Consider the following 19,917-nt stretch of genomic DNA (forward strand, 5'->3'; position numbering starts at 1 on the left):
TCCTTGGAGACCCTTTAGCTTCATCTTTTTTTTTTTATTAATGTTGTTAGAAAAGAAAAAAAAATCCCACTTCAGCCACTTCTAACTTTAGAGACGAGCAAGCATTTTTTGTTGAATTTTGAAAGTACTTTTTTAACCGTCTTTTAAAAAAAATACACGGGGACACCCGTCAAGTTTATTGTCCTAAGAGGTTTGTTTTTCTCATCTCAGCATAACTTCATACTTTCCAAAGAAATACAGAAAACAATGGCTAATTTTTCTAAGAGAATGCTTTCCCCCCAGAAATCTAAGCACTCCCATGGTGCCCCAGGAGCCTGCATTTTTATCCCAAGTAGAAAAACAGAAACCTAGAAACACAAACAGAGATGGCTGGAGCTGAGGAGGTCAGTAGGCCACCGGCCTGCTTTCAGAACAAACCACAGCTGCTCCTAACCAATCCCCAGCAAAAGACCGTCTGCTGTTTGGGGGGATCAGATGTTGAATTATCCTAATAACATCTTCTAGTGTCTGGTAGCTTTTATAAGCCGGAGATCCACATCTTCAATTGTGTTTTCAAACTTGTTTAGTAGCCTCATTACAAAGCAAAAGGGCTACAGCTGGTGGTGACTAGCTCCTTTAAGGGGCGACAGGGCTGCAATCCCAACTTCTGTCCCAACTTCTGTCACACCTTGGGAAAGTGACCACAGTGTGATTGTAAGGTTTATGAGTTAATACTTGCAAAGCCCTACAAAATCATTAAATATTTGTCCGGTGCCATTAGTCTTATTTTTATGCCAGGTGGAATATTCATAATATTCTTTCCCACTTCCAAAGAAGTTGGGAAACCACGGAATCATAAAACCTCTTCCAGTGGCTTTAATCATTTCCAGAGATGGAGTAGCCAGAAGCTTGCTCCCCAAACTTTTCTGGCTCACTGAAATGTGTTGCTACTTGTGCTGCCTAGCACCTGCTATTAAGCAGAGAAATAAAACTGATCAAGGTCAGGAATCCGGGCACGCTGTCAAACTTGACCTCACAAAGGCTAATCCCCTTTATCCCTTCCCAGAATGGACCCTAATCATCTGCAGAGGAGGTGACCAAAACAGAAACTTAGCAGTGAATATTAAAGCACACACCAATGGCTGTTTAACAGCCTCTCCTGGAAGGAACCATGGTTTATTTAGCTCTCCCCACCGAAAAGACTAGATCACTCACCACTTAGAATTATAGCTGAGGGGCTTCAGTGATAGTACAGTAGGAAGGGCATTTGCCTTGCACAGTGCAATCCCTGGCATTCCCTATGATCTCGTGAGCTCCCCCAGAAATGATTCCTTGACACAGAGCTCTGTTTGTTAACAGTTACAAAAAAATAAAACTAATTATAGTTGAGCTAATAGAGATGCACAGATTCTACAGAGCAAAGGACAGCAACTATGGAGTCAAAGGTCTGTGCCCAAATCTCTTTAGCCCATACAAATCTCAAGAACACTATGAACTGTTGACATGTCTTCCCTTCTTTGCCTCATCTCATTACTGCCTGGTTTAGACTGGAATAGATATGCATTTATGAACTTGACCTTGGATAAACTAACTGCCCATCCTCTCTCAATTGTCTGCTCCCCTATAATGGGGTGAAGAGAGCTGTCTTCAAAGGACAGAAGGCATGTAGGTACATGTGTAAAACATCAATTGTGCTTTGTAATTGCCCTCAGGAACTGTTAATGACTTAACCCAAAGAATTCCTGTTGAGCTTTATCCAGGAAGAGTTCAAGATCTCTGTTCCCTAAATGGCCTGAGTCTAAAAACCCCTAGCGGGGCCAGTGAGGTGGTGCTAGAGGTAAGGTGTCTGCCTTGCAAGTGCTAGCCAAAGAACGGACTGCGGTTCGATCTCCAGGAGTCCCATATGGTTCCCTCAAGCCAGGGGCAATTTCTGAGCACATAGCCAGGAGTAACCCCTGAGCATCAAATGGGTGTGGCCCAAAAAATAAAAAAAATAAAGTAAAAAAATAAAAAATAAAAGCCCCTAGCTCCATTTCTAAAGTGGCTAAGTATGATAGAGGTAGGTAATGGGGAGATGAAAGGAAGTATTGATACTATGTTCCCTGATTGCTTGTTGTGCTGCTATTTGTTGGTTTTTTTTGAGGATGCCATTTTTATTATTTATTGACATCATTTTTGTTTGTTGTTTTGGGGCCACACCCAGTGATGCTCAGGGGTTACTCCTGGCTATGCACTTAGAAATGGCTCCTGGCTTGGGGACCATATGGAACGCTAGGGAATCGATCGAACTGTGGTCTGTCCTAGGTCAGCTGCGTGCAAGGCAAATGTCCTACCGCTGCACCACCACTCCGGCCTCTGGCATTTTTTTTTATTACTGACTCCCCAGAAAACTCAGTCTTGAGGCTAGGAGTTGCTCAAACTTCTGGAACACAGATCTAATATATATCAAAAGAATTCTGGGTTCAATCCCCAACACCGTGTGACTTTCATTCATAACACTGTCAGGATCTTGGCAATCCCCAGAACTGTTGGGAAGGCCACCCCACCCCCCAAAAAGTATGACAAAATTTAGCCTATTTGCTTTAGTTTTTATAGAATTACCATGCATATACAGAAAGAAATCAAATATGCCCATTGATGTTCCTTTAACTTTTTTGTCATTTAATATTTAAGAGGACACTGTACTTTACTTCTATTTTCTCATTACTTTTAATGTAACAGTAAGCATAATTCTCTCCCCAGAGGTACTCAGCAAGTGGTTCATTAAAAATGCATGCCCGAGTTGTAGTAAGCAGTCCTCTAGATCCAAAATACATTTTTATTCTCTATTAGACCATCTCTAATTAAGCCTAATAGTCTGAACTGATCTTTGCAATTAAAATTTTAAGCCAACTAAACTGGAATAATGCTGTTTAAGATAGCATTATATCTCTTTCATTATTCTTTTTTTATAAAAAAAATCTGTGTCAAGCAATATAATGAAAAATTTTTAATTCCTTTCCTTATTTATACTTCAATTATTTTGAGATAAAAGTGCTATAGGGTGGTCTCTCCATTGTTTATATATTTTGTAAATATTAAAAATCACAGAAACCGGAATTAAAATTTAGGCATAAAGACAAATTGTGATTCTGAAAGGCTTTTCTTTGACTAGGTTCTTCTTTGGGGGTGTTGGGGGTTCAAGTAGTCTCAGAGACCCCACCAGTGATTCCCAGTCAATCCTGCCAATGGCTCATTGAAAGTACTCTTGTAGCCCTTTCAATACTGTGGAAATTTCAGACCACTGGGGATACCAGGGTATCCCAAGTTGCACCCAGCAAGGCTCAAAGGGCAGCATATAAAGATTTTACTAAAAACAACAAAAAAAAGGCAGGGTCCAGAGAAATGGCGCAGCAGTAGGGCATTTGCCTTGCATGCAGCTGATCCAGGATAGACTGTAGTTTGATCCCTGGGGCATACCATACTGTCCCCCAAGCCAGGGGCAATTTCTGAGCACATACCCAGGAGTAACCCCCAAGCATCACCAGGTGTGGCTCAAAATTTAAAAAAAAAAAAAAAAAAAGGCAGTGTAATGCTGGGTATTGAACCCATTCTAGTCATGCACTTGGGCTGCTCACTATATTATCTCCTAAAGATTTTTTTAGTTGATTCTCACTTACTGCTTACTTCTAAGTGTCACTAGAATAGTCCCTGACACTATTTTCCAAAAAGATCCATTCTCCAAAACAAAAACAAACATTTAAAAGTTATTGGAATAAGGACCATATGAAAAAAAAAAAAAGTAAAGGAAAACAGCAAATTGTGGGTGATAAGTGCAGAATATGCCAAAGATAAGGAGGGGCTGCTCACAGGAATCTGTCATTTCCTGCTGCTATAAATAATTTCCTTCTATTTAGGGGTATTTATTTTTTCATGACTTAGAATATGCTCTTATTGTTCTTATAAAGCCAAGGTAATCTGATTGGTTGACCTCAAAATACGTTGAAGAAGACAAAGGTTTAGATATCACCTACTTCAAATTGTTCCCATACAACAAATAATATGAAAACTGAGGGTCAGAAGGTTAATGATTTGGCACAAGTCTCATAGCATATTAGTAATGTTGTTCTAGGATTGCCCCTAGGCCTTTGGCCTGTTCCTGAGTCCAGGTCATTATTTCAGTCAGCTGAGACGGTGAGAGAACTTGGGTTTATAGGAAGCTGCCTAGCATTCAGCTCTTTGTAAAATGCATAGTTTTCACTTTCAAAATGGTTCTAATTTTAATATTTCACAACTTAATTTGCTTCCAATTATCTAAAAATTATATTATTCCAAATAACTATCTAGAGAGATGAAATTTTTGTCATGTTCTCATACACAGAAAAAATCTATATAAAAAAATTCAATCTGGTTTAAGTAAATCCATGGAAACCCATATATGAGTGCAGTATGCATATAAATTAAGTTTTTTTTAACAAGTATGCATTTCACTACAATAGCAATTATAGTGACTTGTTCATTTTAAAAGATCAGAAATGATGTCTACTTACCAAAGTCTATTGGAGAGGTTGGGCTAGAAATGACATGATGGGTCTCAAATTATGATAACAGGCGATGAAACTTTTTTTTTTATAAAATCATAATTGTTTCCATTGTCCTTGAGATAGGAGGGAGTAAATTTCTTACTATTTCTAGGAATTGGGGACAGAAAGATAACACAGAGGATATGGCACTTGCCTTGCACATGGCTTACCCAGATTTGATCCCCAGTATCTCATATGGCCTCCCGAACACTACTAGGAATGATTCCTGACTGCTGAGCCAGGAATAACACCAGAGCATTGTTGAGAGTAGCCCCAAAACAGAACAAAAATAGCAAAAAAAATATATATATACATATTTCTTTTTTATTTTTTTTGGGGGGTGGCATACCCAGTGACACTCAGGAGTTATTCCTGGCTATGCACTCAAAAATTGCCCTTGGCTTTGTGGGACCACATGGGACTCCAGGGATCAAACCGAGGTCTGTCCTAGGTCAGCCACATGCAAGGCAAATGCCCTATCATTGTGCTATTGTTCCAGCTCCTATATACGGATTTCTACAAATGTGCTTGGCCACTAAGGGAAAGCTGAAAAGTTCTCTCTCTCTCTCTCTCTCTCTCTCTCTCTCTCCCCTCTCTCTCTCAGGCTGATAGCTTTGCAAGAAAAAATATAGAAGTTGCTAGAGCTAAAACAATTCTGAAACCAAATCATGAGAATATATTGGCTGTGAACCCCATTTAGCTAATTTATGTGTACATATTTTTTAATTTTTTCAAATATATGTCATATAAATATATGTATGTAAACATAATGTATATATTTAAATAAGTGTATATATGGAAACATCTGGGTGTTTAGTTATATCTGGATGTTTATATTTTAGTTATATCTGGATGTTTCCAGATATAACTAAAATATATAACTATATATGTATTTTATATGGAAATTGTATATACTATGTATTACATATAACAATAGTTTTATAAAGAAATTATAAAATATAGATGAAATATTAGATGTTATACCTAGATTTAAAAATGTATTAGGTATCAGAATTAAGTCATTTATAACTAACTGTTTATCCTTTTGGATTTATAAATCGAATATCTTAAAAGATATTAGAGAAATATATGGTACTCTATTTTACTGTAAATAATAACTCTGCAACTAGAAACTACATAGTTACCAGTAACTAAGTAGCAATTCTGAACATAAACTTTAGATTTATAATCCCTTAACACAAATTACAAACTCTGCATCCTAAATCTGTGACATCAAACATGGTATTTAATCTCTCTGAACCTCCAATTCTTTACCTATGGAATCACAAAACATAGTCTGAATTGGGGAGCAGAGAGACAGTACTAGAAAATAGGGTGCTGGCTTTACATGAAACCAACCTGGTTTGATCCCCTGGATCCCCTATGGTCTACCATAACTTATCCTTGAATGAAAGGCCAGAAGTAAACCCTGAGATCATCAGGTGTGCCCTTAAAAAACTAAAACATTCTGAATCAATTATTTCACATGTGTGATAAACTTAGCATGCTTAAAAGGTCTTCAGTTAAAATTTAAAAAATTGGGGGCCAGAGAGATAGCATGGAGGTAGGGCGATTGCCTTGCCTGCAGAAGGATAGTGGTTTGAATCCTGGCATCCCCGAGCCTGCCAGGAGCGATTTCTGAGTGTAGAGCCAGGAGTAATCCCTGAGCACCTGAGTGCTGTCATTGTGACCAAAATAAATAAATAAATAAATAAATAAATAAATAAATAAATAAAAATTAAAAAAAATTTTGGTTTATGGGCCACACCCGGTGACACTCAGGAAACTCAGGGGTTACTCCTGGCTTTGCGCTCAGAAATTGCTCCTGGCTTGGGGGACCATAGGTTATCATGTGCAAGGCAAATGTCCTACAGCTTGTGCCATTACTCCAGCCCCAAAATTAATTATTTTTGACCCAAGAACATGGAATGTAATATGGCAGCCTCTTCAACAAATGGTGTTGGGATAATTGGATGACCACATGTAAGAAATTAAAGCTGGATCCATATATCACACCTTATATGAAAGTCAATTCAAAGTGGACCAAAGATGTTGACATCAGACCTGAATCTATAAAGTATCATTGAGGAAAACATAGGCAGAACACTCCAGAGATTAGATCTCAAAGGAGTCTTCAGTGATATGGCTCCAATAGCAAAATCTACCGAATCAAATCTGAACAATTACAAATACATAAAACTAAGAAGTATTTGCATGGCAAAAGAAACTAAAACTAAAAGACAGCTGAGTGAGAAAAAATATTTACACTCAACATATCAGATAAAGGGTTGAGATCTGGGATATACACAATTCTTATGAAGTTTAACCTCCCAAAAATCTAAAAATTCCATCAAGAAATGGGGAGAGGAAATAAACAGACACTTCTCTGAGGAAGACCAACAGATGGCCAACAGATACATGAAAAAATACTTGTCATCTATTATCATTAGGGAAATCCAAATCAAGACAATAGTAACATATCATAATACATCAGTGAGGATTGTACATATCAAAAATACTGGGAACAATTTGTATTGGTGGGGATGTCATGAAGAGGGAATTCTCATCTGGTGAGAATGCCATCTGGTTCAACCCCTATGAAAAATAGTATGGAGAGTTCTCAGTAAACTCAGAATTGAGCTGTTATATGAGCCAACAATTTCATATGTTGTATCCCCATGAAGGAACATTCATCCTAAAGATGTATGCACACCACTGTTCATCACAGCACTCAGTACAATAGCTAAAAGTTGGAATCAACCCAGATGCCCTTCAATAGATGAGTGGATCATGAAGATGCAGCACATATATATAATGGAATACATAGTTGTAGTATGATGCACTTATGTAATTCACGGTAATATGGATGGAACTAGAAAGTTATAGGTTTAATGAAGTAAGCCATCAGAATGTTAAATACAAGATGATATCACTTATATATGGTATCTAGCTTTAATTTAATGACTTTAGTGGGGGTTGTCTAGAATTCTCTTGGCCCCAGAGTATAGTGGGGAGAAGGAAAGAAATTGAATGGAGGAAGAGAAAGACAGATATGAAATAATAGGTACAGGCATCAAGGAGATGCAGGCGCATTGGTATTGTTAAGAAAGGACCTTGGGGCCGGAGAGATAACATGGAGGTAAGGCATTTGCCTTTCATGCAGAAGGATGGTGGTTCAATCCCGGCATCCCATATGGTCCCCTGAGCCTGCCAGGGGCGATTTCTTAGCCTACAGCCCGGAGTGACCTCTGAGCACTGCCGAGTGTGACAAAAAAAATATAAAATAAAATAAAATAAAAGCAAGATCCAGGCTGATGTGTTGATTCAAAGGCTGGATCATATGTTTTGGGCCTGGAGAGATAGCACAGCGGCGTTTGCCTTGCAAGCAGCCGATTCAGGACCAAAGGTGGTTGGTTCGAATCCCGGTGTCCCATATGGTCCCTGTGCCTGCCAGGAGCTATTTCTGAGCAGACAGCGCAGGGTGTGACCCAAAAACCAAAAAAAAAAAAAAAAAGAAAAAAAGAACAAAGAAAGGACCAAACTAAATACCCAAGCTATACAGTCAACAACAATGAAATCATGAGACCCAAACTTTAACAACCAAACTTAAAATGGTGCCAGTCAGGGGCCGGAGAGATAGCATGGAGGTAAGGCGTTTGCCTTTCATGCAGGAGGTCATCAGTTCGAATCCCGGCGTCCCATATGGTCCCCTGTGCCTGCCAGGAGCAATTTCTGAGCGTGAAGCCAGGAATAACCCCTGAGCACTGCCGGGTGTGACCCAAAAACCAAAAAAAAAAAAAAAAAATGGTGCCAGTCACGATGGGAAGCTGGGGGGAATGGACTCTGGGAACATGGGTGAAAGAAGGTTGACACTGGTGATGGGCTTGATGCTCAAATATTGTGTGTTTGAGCATAAAACAATTATGAATAACTTTTTAAATTATAATGCTTTAAATTAAAAAATAATGATTAATTTTTTAATTATTTATTTTTTAGTTTTGGGGTCACACCCGGCAGTGCTCAGTGGTTACTCCTGGCTCTATGCTCAGAAATCACTCCTGGAAGACTCGGGGAATCATATGGGATGCTAGGATTCAAATCATAGGCCTTCTGCATGCAAGACAAATGCCCTACCTCCATGCCATCTCTCTGGTTCCTTAATGATTAGTTTTTTTGTTTTAGTTTGGGGGCCACATCTGGCAGTTCTCAGGAGCTACTCCTGACTGATTCTCTTAGCAATTCTAGGGTCATCAAACAGTGCCTGAAATCAAATCTGGGCCAACCATATGCAAAGGAACATTCTCCAGTCTATTAAACTCTCTCCAGCTCCAAGATTAATACTGTTTTTAACCACTTGAATTGTTATTATTGTAAATGTATTATCATTTTATAATATACATTTTAAATTTTATTTTTAATTTTATCCTAGTCACTGTGATTTACAATACGTTTAATAAGTTTATATGCATCCAATGTTCCAACCCCATACCCTTCACAAGAGAGTCTACTTTCCATCACCATTTTCTTAGGGTCCCATCCTGAACCCTCCCAAACCACCCAAGATTAATGATCATAATCATTATCTTTCCAAGAGTAAACATCAGTGACACCTCCCAACAATAAGTCCCATTTCTTGAGTTAGAGGCCCAAGATCTAGAATAATTTCTATATAATATCCATCTTCATTGATCCCTGCCCAGCTATCCAGAACTACTGTTTCCCTCAGTCTCTCTCTCCCCTTCTCCCTCCCTCCCTCTCTTTCATTTTCTCCTTCCCTCCCATCTGCCCTCTCTCCCCCTCTCCTTCTTTCTCTTCCCCTCTTCCTCTCTCACTCCCTCTCCCCTCCCCAACCTCCCTCCCTCTCTAAATATATATATATATGTATATATATACATATATATACATATATATATATACTGGCAACAAATGTAGATATTCAGAAGTAGATCCAAAGAATCAGAGGAAAAATTCACCGCATCTAACCATTCCCCACTTTCTCCCCATTCCCCCTCACCTTCTCTCATTTTTCCTAGTCAAGAAGTCATTTCTCTAAATTTAAAGTTCTCTAAATTTACTGGTGCCTGTTAATGTTCCATTAACTCAGAATCTATGTGATTGCACCATAGGGGAAATAATAAGATGCGTATTTTGTTAGGGTCCAGTGCTAGAATGTTGGAATCAAGCCAGCCACTGTGGTAACTAGGGTGCTCTCTGAAATTCTCTTTTGACATCTTAGCTGGGCTCTATCATATGTCAGCGACAGTGTGGTTTGCAGATCCCCCCCCCCACACACACACACACACCTGTCATGTTGCTAGGAGATTTCTTTCCCCACAATAGAGTATTATAAGGTACTTGGCAAGAAGGGCCCATAAAGTCTTCATACATTTATAGCCCATTTGTCTGATTTATAAGTTGAAATAGCCATTTAAAAATTCCAAATCAAGCTTTGTCAGGCAGCTCCACTCTCTTGTCATCTATAAATCAAACTGTTATGTTTAAAGCCATAAATACCAAATGACTTCTAGCCCAGCCTCGCAGCAGGTGTTCCAGACTCCCTAATATTGAATCACACAGTTGGGATATTTATAAGCAGCATCACCTGAAAATGTGCCTACTGATTTCTTCGGCAGAACTCAGTTTTTCAAATAACATTTCAGGTCTCTCTGCCGAACATAAACAAGATGTCAATGCAGGCGGTATTGGATTATCTCTATACCAAGCAGTTGTCACCTAACTTGGACCTGGACCCACTGGAATTAATTGTCTTGGCAAACAGATTTTGCCTGCCACACTTGGTTGCCCTCGCAGGTAAGGCTGATGACTCAGGAACATGCAGTGCCTGTCATATTTATCCAGATCACATTCAAACAAGCAATAAGATTTCCAGGAGTAAAATTCATTTTTTATGAGGCCATGAGGACTTTCTTAAGCAGGATAATAGGACAAATTAGATCAGTTGTACCATAAATCCCAACTAAACTCAACAAATATGTTAAGCACTAACTTTGTGGTAGGTCCTTTAGGAAAGACATTTAAAAGTGAAAATTAAAGACCCTTGAAGTATATTTTTAATGCATTCTGTCTCATGTGTGGACTACAGAAATAATATGCTTATGTTGTCCCTGTAATGTGTACTCAAACTCGGTTTTTTTGTCTTGTTTTGTTTTGTTTTGCTTTGTTTTGTTTGTGGGCCACGCCTGGTTGTGCTCAGGACTTATTCCTGGCTCTGAACACAGGAATAACTCCTGGTGAATTCTGGGGACCCTATAGGATGTGGGGGCTAATACCAGCCCCCACACACACAGTGTTTAAGGAAAAAGAAGAAGGCTATGATTAAGAGGACAGGCAAGAGAAATAGTGAGTTGGGTTCAAGTTGGAATTAGACGCAAGGCTGACTTCTTGTCCCCCAGGAGTCAGAGATTTGACTCAACAGTTAAGTGTATGATTTTCATAAATGAAGCCTGGGTTTGACACCCAGCACCACAGAAAAAAAAAAGGCTAAGTGATAAAGACAAATTTGGACTTCTGCCATTTACTGGCTAGGTAACTATATGACTTCATCGTAGACTTACCCACTGTCACAGTTATCTCTCTTTAAATGGGAATGTTAATCTAGCACATAGTTGTTCTGAAGATTAAATGGTGTGTGTGTGTGTGTGTGTGTGTGTGTGTGTGTGTGTGTGTTAGCAGAGTGTCTGGCACCTAGTGAGCATTATGTGATTTTTCTTAAAGATATTTTAGAAAATGTTCTGACATGGTCGAGATCGTTTTGGGCTAAAAGGGTGGGAGGAAATGGAGATTTGGCTTAACTGCAAAATCCTTTGCATCATTTCTAGACTTGTTCGTCTGGTGAGCTCCAAGGGTGTAAATAGGATATCTGCATTTAGATAACCCTTTTCTTAAAAAGAAACCTTCAGCTTCATTCACCAGACATAACTATTAGCAACCAGGATGTCTATCGCTACTTTTAATTGATTCCAACTAACTGCAAGAGCAGATTTAGTACCTGTTTGGTTTTTTGTTTTGTTTTTTATGGGCATGCAGAAAGTGTCACTGTGTGCAGTAATTGCCGAAGCATATTAGGTCCTCAATAAATATTTGTTGAATCATTAAATGAACTGAAATAAATGGTGAACCATCCAACTGTGCTTGACTTTCTGGCAATGTCTTTAAACAGATTTTATTTCTTTGTACTTCAGGAAACCAAAGTCTTCTCCTTGATTTACTTCTTTCCTAATTGTACAGAAACATGTAGTTAAAGCATTAATATTCATTTTTTAAAAACCTCTTAACCAATATACCTGAAAGTCATATATTTAAATGAATGCACATACCGATTTTTAAATGCTAACTCAGGAAGAATGCAAAGGTTAGTAAGTTTGAGTTCCAATTTCTTTGACTAGTCCCTATTTTTATATGTATTTTTTTCTGAGAATAAATGTCATCATTTTAAAATAATTCAGAATAATTATAAACCAAATCTGTTGACTAAAGCTATCATCAATCTCAGAGTAGTGCCTTTTTTATTAAATATCAAATGTGGTGATAAAAATATGGACCCAGTTTTTCCTAAAAGAAAATGACTTGAAAGTTTTTTGTGTAAACTACAAAATAATGGTTATTTTTATTCTTAAATGCTCTTATTATTACTATTAGAGTTATTTAAGTTTCTATTACTGGGGCTGGCATGATGGTGCTAGAGGTAAGATGTCTGCCTTGCCAGCAGTAGGACGAACCATGGTTCGATTCCCCCCCCCCTCGTGTTCCAAATGGTCCCCCAAGCCAGGAGCGACTTCAGAGCCCGTAGCCAGGAGTAACCCCTGAGCACCACCGGGTGTGGCCCAAAAACCGAAAAAAAAAGTTTCTGTGACTAATTATTTTCAATCTTTGATGTACATTAGTAAGAATATAAAGTATGGGGCCGGGCGGTGGTGGCGCTGGAGGTAAGGTGCCTGCCTTGCCTGCGCTAGCCTAGGACGGACCGCGGTTCGATCCCCCGGCGTCCCATATGGTCCTCCAAGAAGCCAGGAGCAACTTCTGAGCGCATAGCCAGGAGTAACCCCTGAGCGTCACAGGGTGTGGCCCAAAAACCAAAAAAAAAAAAGAATATAAGGTATATAAATTTGTGGTGCTTAAAAATCAGTAACTGGGGTAAAATGCTTTGCAACTTGAAGTTCTAAATGAAAATTAAAAAATACTCTCTTTGGGGCCAGAGTGGTAGCGCAGTGGTAGGGCATTTGCCTTCATGAGGCTAACCCTGGATGGACCTGGGTCCAATCTCCAGAGTCCCATATGGTCCCTCGAGCCAGGAGTGATTTCTGAGCACATAGCCAGGAGTAACCCCTGAGCATCACCAGGTGTAGCCCAAAAACAAAAACAAAAATACTCTCTTCACCTAAAGTTTCTAAATTTTATATTTTCTCTAAGAAATTTATTTCCAGATAGTTCTTCTTCAGTTCACTTGAAGAAATTGGTTTCAGTTTACCTTGCATATGGCCTACCTGGGTTCAATCCCTGGCATCACCTACAGTTCCCCAACCCCTACCAGAAGTGGTCCCTCTGTGCAGAGCCAAGAGTAAACCCTGAATAGGACTGGGTGTCACACACACACACACACACACACACACACACACACACACACACACACACACACACACACAGTTTGTTTTACAGAAATAATTTTATTTAGATCTTGATACCATATTGTCCAAATAGAGGCATTTTGATTTGGTACATTGTGTTCCAAGTAAATAGAACCAGAGAAAGTAAGCATAATTTAGACAACATAAATGATCAGAAAAACATGTGGAGAACATTTAGGACATGAGAAAAGAATGAATCCACATTAAAGAGTTAGAAATAAGACCCAGACTGTTACTTCCACATGTCAGTCTCAAAAGCAGATGACTTCCTAAACAGAGACAACAGACAATCCTGTCTCAGAATCATAATTTAAATTCACCTTAGATACAGCTGGCAAGCAAAAAAGACTTCCCAACTGGACTTCTGCTTGGGGGGTGGGGGGAAATCTCTCAGAGAGAACTGTATGTCATGCATCTGAAGCTCTTGAGATAGACACACATTCACATTTTTGTTTCCCCATGTTATTAGCCCCATTATTGTTCTTCTTTCTCTTGCCAAAGATGATTGGGAATAGGGGTAGTATAAGAAAGAAACTGTCAAACAAGCAAATTCTAAAGAGTTTAGAATAGAGTCACAGGTAAAAATTGTATATGTGAAGGGCCATAACATGAACCTTGGAGTTAACCAGTAAGATGGAGGGGGAGGACAGGAAGATACAAGATATAAACAAGTTTAGAAGAGTGCCATACTTAGAAAAATATTGAGTAAAACTGATCTAGAACATCATGTCCTATACTCTGTTGTGGTAAGAAGCATTGCGTTGACCTTGTATAAATATATGTGGAAAATAAGCATTGACATTTAACTAGTATGGCTAAGAATATTTTAATTTTAATTCTAAATTAAAATTCAAGTTTCATAGCCTCATGTGACTGGCCACTCCCTTCCTGTCCAATGGAAACTTGGAAGAGTCTGGCCATTTTAGGAGTATCAGCAAGTGATCTCAGGTCATTGATACATTGCCCAGAGATCATAATTCCCATTTCCTCAATGGCTGCATAAGAAGCCAGGATTGAATCTATATAGCTATCAAAATTATCTCCCAGGATTCTCCCCCTCTTAGGTGGTGTTGAACCAAATCGTCCAGGCAGAAGGCTGATTTAATGTGTATCTTATTGCTTCTGTTCCCCCAGAGCAATATGCTGTACAGGAGTTGACGAAGGCTGCAATGAGTGGCGTGGGCATTGACGGAGAGGTGCTGTCTTATTTAGAATTAGCCCAGGTTTGTAACCTTGCTTATCACCTTTTAAATGCGTTAGACCACTTCCTGCAACGCTGATGAAACATTCCACTGTTGCATCTGTCTAAATAAAGATGTCACCACTCAGTCACAGAGGCCCCCCGTGTACACAAGAAGATCTGAGACTTTTATGTTTCATGCACCATTCACCCTGCTGAGCTTCATTTGAAAAAACAACAAGGACCCCAAGTCCAGACCTCCCCAATTGTCCCTTGAGGCACCAACTTCCCAAGTAGGATAACAACTTTGGGACTCTGTTTTTTAATTCTTGGATATGTATTGGCCAAAAACAGACAGTTTCTAGATTTTTGTGAAGCATCCCAGCTCTCTTGGGATTTCTTTGACTCAGTATTTGCTAATAATTTTATTATCACTCCAGTGATAATATAGATATATATAGATATAGATACTCAAACTCTTCCAGAGAAGGGTTTGAGCTACAGGCTCAGCGTTGTTCATTCAAATTTAACATTCAACAAAGATAGACTCTGCCTCAATTTCTTCATCCCAAACATATAAAGAGGGGAATTCATAGCCTAACAATCTTGCAGATTATTCTAAGAATCAAGTGGAGAGAATGTCCAAGTGTGGACAGGAATGGGGATTATTCTGAGAATATCATGAGATTATTCTGAGAATCAAGTGGGAGAGAATTTCCAGGCATGAACTTGACGGAAGCTTCTCTCTTATTTGGAATTGGCTCAATTAAGTTTGAGAGAGCATTGAAGAATGGAAGCACACTTCCTCATCGAGACACACATGAGTCATTATCTCAGCCACAGCACGGTGTGTTCTGAAAGAACTATGAGAAAATTCTTTATCTTTTTCTTCATTCTAGTACGTTTGACTTTCCTTGTCCCATCACTCGGGGCAGTAGATTCTTATGTTCCAGGTCAGGCCATTTATCAGTATTTCCCAATCAGGAACGGTGAGGAGGAAAGGTGGGAGAGGAAAGTATTATATTGTGGGTGTTATTCATGCCATTCCAGCTCCATATGACATAGAATCAAAAGGGGGAAAGGTAGAGGAGGATGTTATAGCAACCTGTTCATTCGAACTTAACGTTCAACAAATATTTAGATTGTCTCCCTACCAGGCACTATCGTGAACAATTAAAATATGTAGCTACAAATTGTAATTCTCTGACTTTGGGCAATCATAAGCAAATAAAATAAAAGTAACAGGTGAAAATTCCATGTGAAAAACAGCCAAGAGATCACAACTAAAACAAAATAGATTCTGCAAGGATTAACTAGCTGGATGTCCCCACTCCTATTGGGAACTTTGGAAACAGAACTGGGGCATAGTCTGTGAGTTGTGCCAAAAATTTTCCTCCTAGGAAAAAAATTAAATGAGCCATAATTTCATACAGAACCAATTTACTTGGAGTATTTATTTGCAAATGAGTTTATTTTTCCTGTTTCTTCCCTGGCCCTGGTTTCCTCACTCTAACAGAGGGAGGTAGTAACAAACCCTGACAAGCCTTGGCAGGAAAAGATTAGAATGGAGTCTCCCCTTATGCTAGTTCCTTAAACCCCACCCCAGTGAGGTCTAGAGCCAGGTGACAGGTAGGACCCTTGTCTGTTACATTTTAAATTTCATAATGTTAAACCCTCCCACTTGACCAATTTGAGCATAAATAAAGTCCTGGACTCCAAGTGGAAAAAAAAATAGTTTGCTCTTGAGCAGTGGCAAGCCAGAAAAACTATATACCACCACCCTCATGCTATTTTCAGAAATCCCAGATCAAGAGAAGGTGGAAGGACCAGCCACAGTTGCCAAAGTTTCATTTCTGAGGACTTTGAAAAGTCAAAGTGACTCCTGACCTTCACTCACAGCTGAGATGTGGGGACTAGAGGAAGCAAGCCTCCAGGTTCCCAGGTTTCACCTGGGTGAAAGAAACATTAAGAATCAAGAGTGGATGTCTGAGAAGGGTGTGAGCAGGATGGGGGTTAGGGTGGGAGAAACCCTGCCAGATTTGGGGAGGTAAGAGATCATTTGGTTGTGAAATGTGGAGCATTGGGTCTTTTTCATTTGCAACACCTCAGCTACCATGTCTCTCTCTGAGCATCTGCTCAGAAAGGAGGGAGTGGGGTGTTCAGATCCCTCCCACCCTGCCTACACCACCTGCCTCCCTTATGTAACCAAAGGACAGGTATAGGACAGCCACACAGCCTGCAGTCTCCTCTTTCAGATACTTGGCCCCGGCAAGCTGAGCGCTGACATGTGACACGGAGTATTCCGTTGCTGAGGCTTCCTTCAACAGAGATGACATTGCTGCTTTCTGCTGTTGGCTGGTGCTGTCCAAAGGCCACAGTCACTTATCACTAGAGGGCCAGGTGGCCGGGGAGGGTAGAAACCAGCCATAATTGAAACTCCTAGTCTGATACCGTGATTATTTTTGGTACGCCTATCACAAGGGCTGTGGAAGGAGATGCCAGTGCCGCACTTGGCTGGCATCAGAGCCAATGTCAAAACACTGGAAGACAAAACAAGAGGCTTACCTAATTAATCATTCAGATCTTTTCTTTCCTTCACCCCTCCAATGGCATGCTGTGTCTTTGTGGCCCTACTTTAGAAATTGAAAGCTGACCCCCCCCTCCCCTTTTGTTCACTTCCTGCAGTTTCACAATGCCCACCAGTTGGCTGCTTGGTGTTTGCACCACATCTGCACCAACTATAACAGTGTTTGCGCCAAGTTCCGAAAGGAAATCAAGTCCAAATCTGCAGGTGAGATTTTGGGGGGCCCCAACTCTTACAGAAGTGCTCACCCTCTGCCCTCAGGAAGGGCAGTTCTTTGTAACTAGTAGAAGATCAAGCTTTCACATGTCAAGACACTGGGAGTCTAAGGATTCTCTCTCTTTATTTTTTTTTAATAGTATCTTCATTTAAGCACCATGATTACAAATATATTTGTAGTTGGGTTTCAATTTTAAGAAAAAAATACTCCCCTTCACCAGTGCAGGCAGGGGTGGAGAGGAGGAAAATGGGAGGCATTGGCGGTGGGAAGGTTGCACGAGTCTAGGGATTCTCTTCAGATGACTTGATGCCAGGGAGATTTGGGTAGAGTGAGGTTCACAGTTCCTTGCTGCAGAGCATGTTGAGATCTGTTGGCTCATCCTTTTCTCAAGAGCTCTCTCAACCCATTGACCCAGCTTACATTCTGCAATTGGACATTCTTGAGTTCTGGAGTTCTCTGTGCTCAAGTTGCAGGAGCTGGGGCCGAGCGGTGGCGCTGGAGGTAAGGTGCCTGCCTTTCCTGCGCTAGCCTAGGACGGACCGCGGTTCGATCCCCCGGCGTCCCATATGGTCCCCCAAGAAGCCAGGAGCAACTTCTGAGCGCATAGCCAGGAGTAACCCCTGAGCGTCACAGGGTGTGGCCCAAAAATCAAGTTGCAGGAGCTTTGAGAAGTCAGTCTACCTTTCAAAATGGTGGTGTTACCAACTGCATATCAGCCTGTTCATAGATCCTACATAGTAGGTTATTGAGCGTGAAATGACTAGGGTGAGAAGCAACAAGCCTTGAATTTAGCACATACCCATAACCCTCTGTTCTCCATATCTTTTCTTTGCCAGACAACCAGGAATACTTTGAACGGCACCGCTGGCCCCCTGTGTGGTATCTAAAGGAAGAAGACCACTACCAGCGTGTAAAAAGGGAAAGAGAGAAGGAAGATATTGCACTAAATAAACATCACTCCAGACGAAAGTGGTGCTTCTGGAATTCATCTCCAGCGGTCGCCTGAGGAAGAGGGGAAAAAAAAAAAAAAAAGCCAACCAACCAACCAGTAATCTGACACACCACTTTTAAAAGCACTACTGTAAAATTAGTCTTATTAGAGATAAGATGTAGTTCAGGTTTCAGGCACTGATCTTCCTCCACTTTTGTGCATTTAACTTTGTGGATCAAAGCACAAGCTCACCGTTCATGAGCCTGGACAAAAAGGGAAGTCGATGCTCACTGCATTCCTTAAACTTATATGTATATTTTTTTGTTAGGCGGCTTCATACAGTTTAGCCCGTTCTTTCATTTCTTTTATACAAAGACAAAAACAAAAAAATCCAACTTTCATGTTTCAAATTCCAAATTGGAAAATATTTTTATATGGTCTTGTGTTTTGTTGAAATAAAAAATACTGTGTATTACTTTATTTTACAGGCCACAAATTAACCATGAAGTTGCCCGGTAATTCTCTTGGCCCACACAACCACAGGGCATTATTTCATAATTAGAGGGTTATCTTTTTGTTGTGAAGTAAAGGGTTGGATTGAAATTCCCCCAAAGTGTGCAAGTTAGCAAGTCTTTAATCTTTGTACTGCTGAATAACATCGGTATAATTATCAAGTCAACTCTGAGAATGTGTATTTACAATATTTGCTATGTAAGTGGTAGTAATTATATGGTTATATGTGCCATGTAAAATATAGTGATATCCAATCTTCTGTTGTTTAAAATGTCTAAACTCAAGAGGATAATCTTTATCATCATTAGAAGGGCTTATTAAATCCCAGCACTATCCAGGGCAAACGCACTGGTGAACCTGAATACGAAAGATTGTTGGTGTTTGGATTGTTGGATGGGGGGTTTATATCTCTCAGTATTTCTTGATCTTGCCACGCTCTGCATGCAGATTTTCCACTAACTTGAATCAAGATGGGCAGGGAAAGGGTCCAGAGACTCTGCTCCATCCCCTGGCTTGTCACATCTCATCACCAGAAATGGGCTTCCTCAGGTCTCTCACCTGTAGCCAATTTTACTTTGTAAAATATGTATTTTTGAATTCCTGTCATTGCAGAAGTAGGTTCAGGCAGACCACCCACCTCTGCTGAAGCACAACGCTCAAAACTAGGTTTTCTAAAAGCCCTGCATTTTTCAAGGCAGACAATCTTATTCCCAGAAACTAGGAAATGGTGCTAATCTGAGTTAGTTCTGACCTTTTGTCATTCTGAATTTCAGTATTATAATAGAAAGTACAGAGCTGGAGAGCTTTCTAGAGGCAGTCAATCATTGCTTCTCTGTAAATAAAAATGTTTCAGCAGTGAGCAACTTTAAGGCTATAGCTCCTTATCTACTACAAAAGGTGTGATATAGGGGCTGGGATTTTTCCTTTGGGGAGGTAAACTTACTGGTTTAAAGGCTATTGGTCTGATTTTTAGATTTTATTTGCTTTGTTTTATTTCTTCTAGATTTCAGAAGTAGGAAACAGTCAAGTCCAAACCCCAATGTTGACAGGCATATGCATTGGAAAGTCCATATTACAAGTAATAATTCATTCACTGCTTGTTGTCAGCAAGAGTTTAGAGGGACCTAGAAATTCATCTCCCTCTAACGACAAAGGAGGGGTAGGACTCAATGGTCATACATGCATCTACTTTAATTTTTGGCCAATAGGATTGTAGATCTCATAGAAGGAAAAAGGAGACAATGAAAATAAATGTCAAGACTCAGGAAGAATCAACATGTATCCCATCAGAAAAGGATAAAGATTG

General features: G+C 39.9%; 1 protein-coding gene across 1 annotated transcript in view; it reads left to right on the top strand.

Moving 5' to 3' along the window:
- RHOBTB1 (Rho related BTB domain containing 1) overlaps nucleotides 1-18,472 on the top strand; it is an 85,173-nt gene extending 66,701 nt beyond the window's left edge. The window contains exons 8-11 of the mRNA XM_049764541.1: nucleotides 10,202-10,352; nucleotides 14,321-14,409; nucleotides 17,052-17,157; nucleotides 18,004-18,472. Of these exons, the coding sequence (XP_049620498.1) occupies nucleotides 10,202-10,352; nucleotides 14,321-14,409; nucleotides 17,052-17,157; nucleotides 18,004-18,173 (516 nt within the window). The 3' untranslated portion in view covers nucleotides 18,174-18,472. The remainder of the gene's footprint in view (nucleotides 1-10,201; nucleotides 10,353-14,320; nucleotides 14,410-17,051; nucleotides 17,158-18,003) is intronic.
- The last annotated feature ends 1,445 nt before the right edge of the window (nucleotides 18,473-19,917 follow it).

Source organism: Suncus etruscus, chromosome 17, assembly GCF_024139225.1.
Source record: "Suncus etruscus isolate mSunEtr1 chromosome 17, mSunEtr1.pri.cur, whole genome shotgun sequence".
In the NCBI taxonomy this organism is placed as follows: Eukaryota; Metazoa; Chordata; class Mammalia; order Eulipotyphla; family Soricidae; genus Suncus; species Suncus etruscus.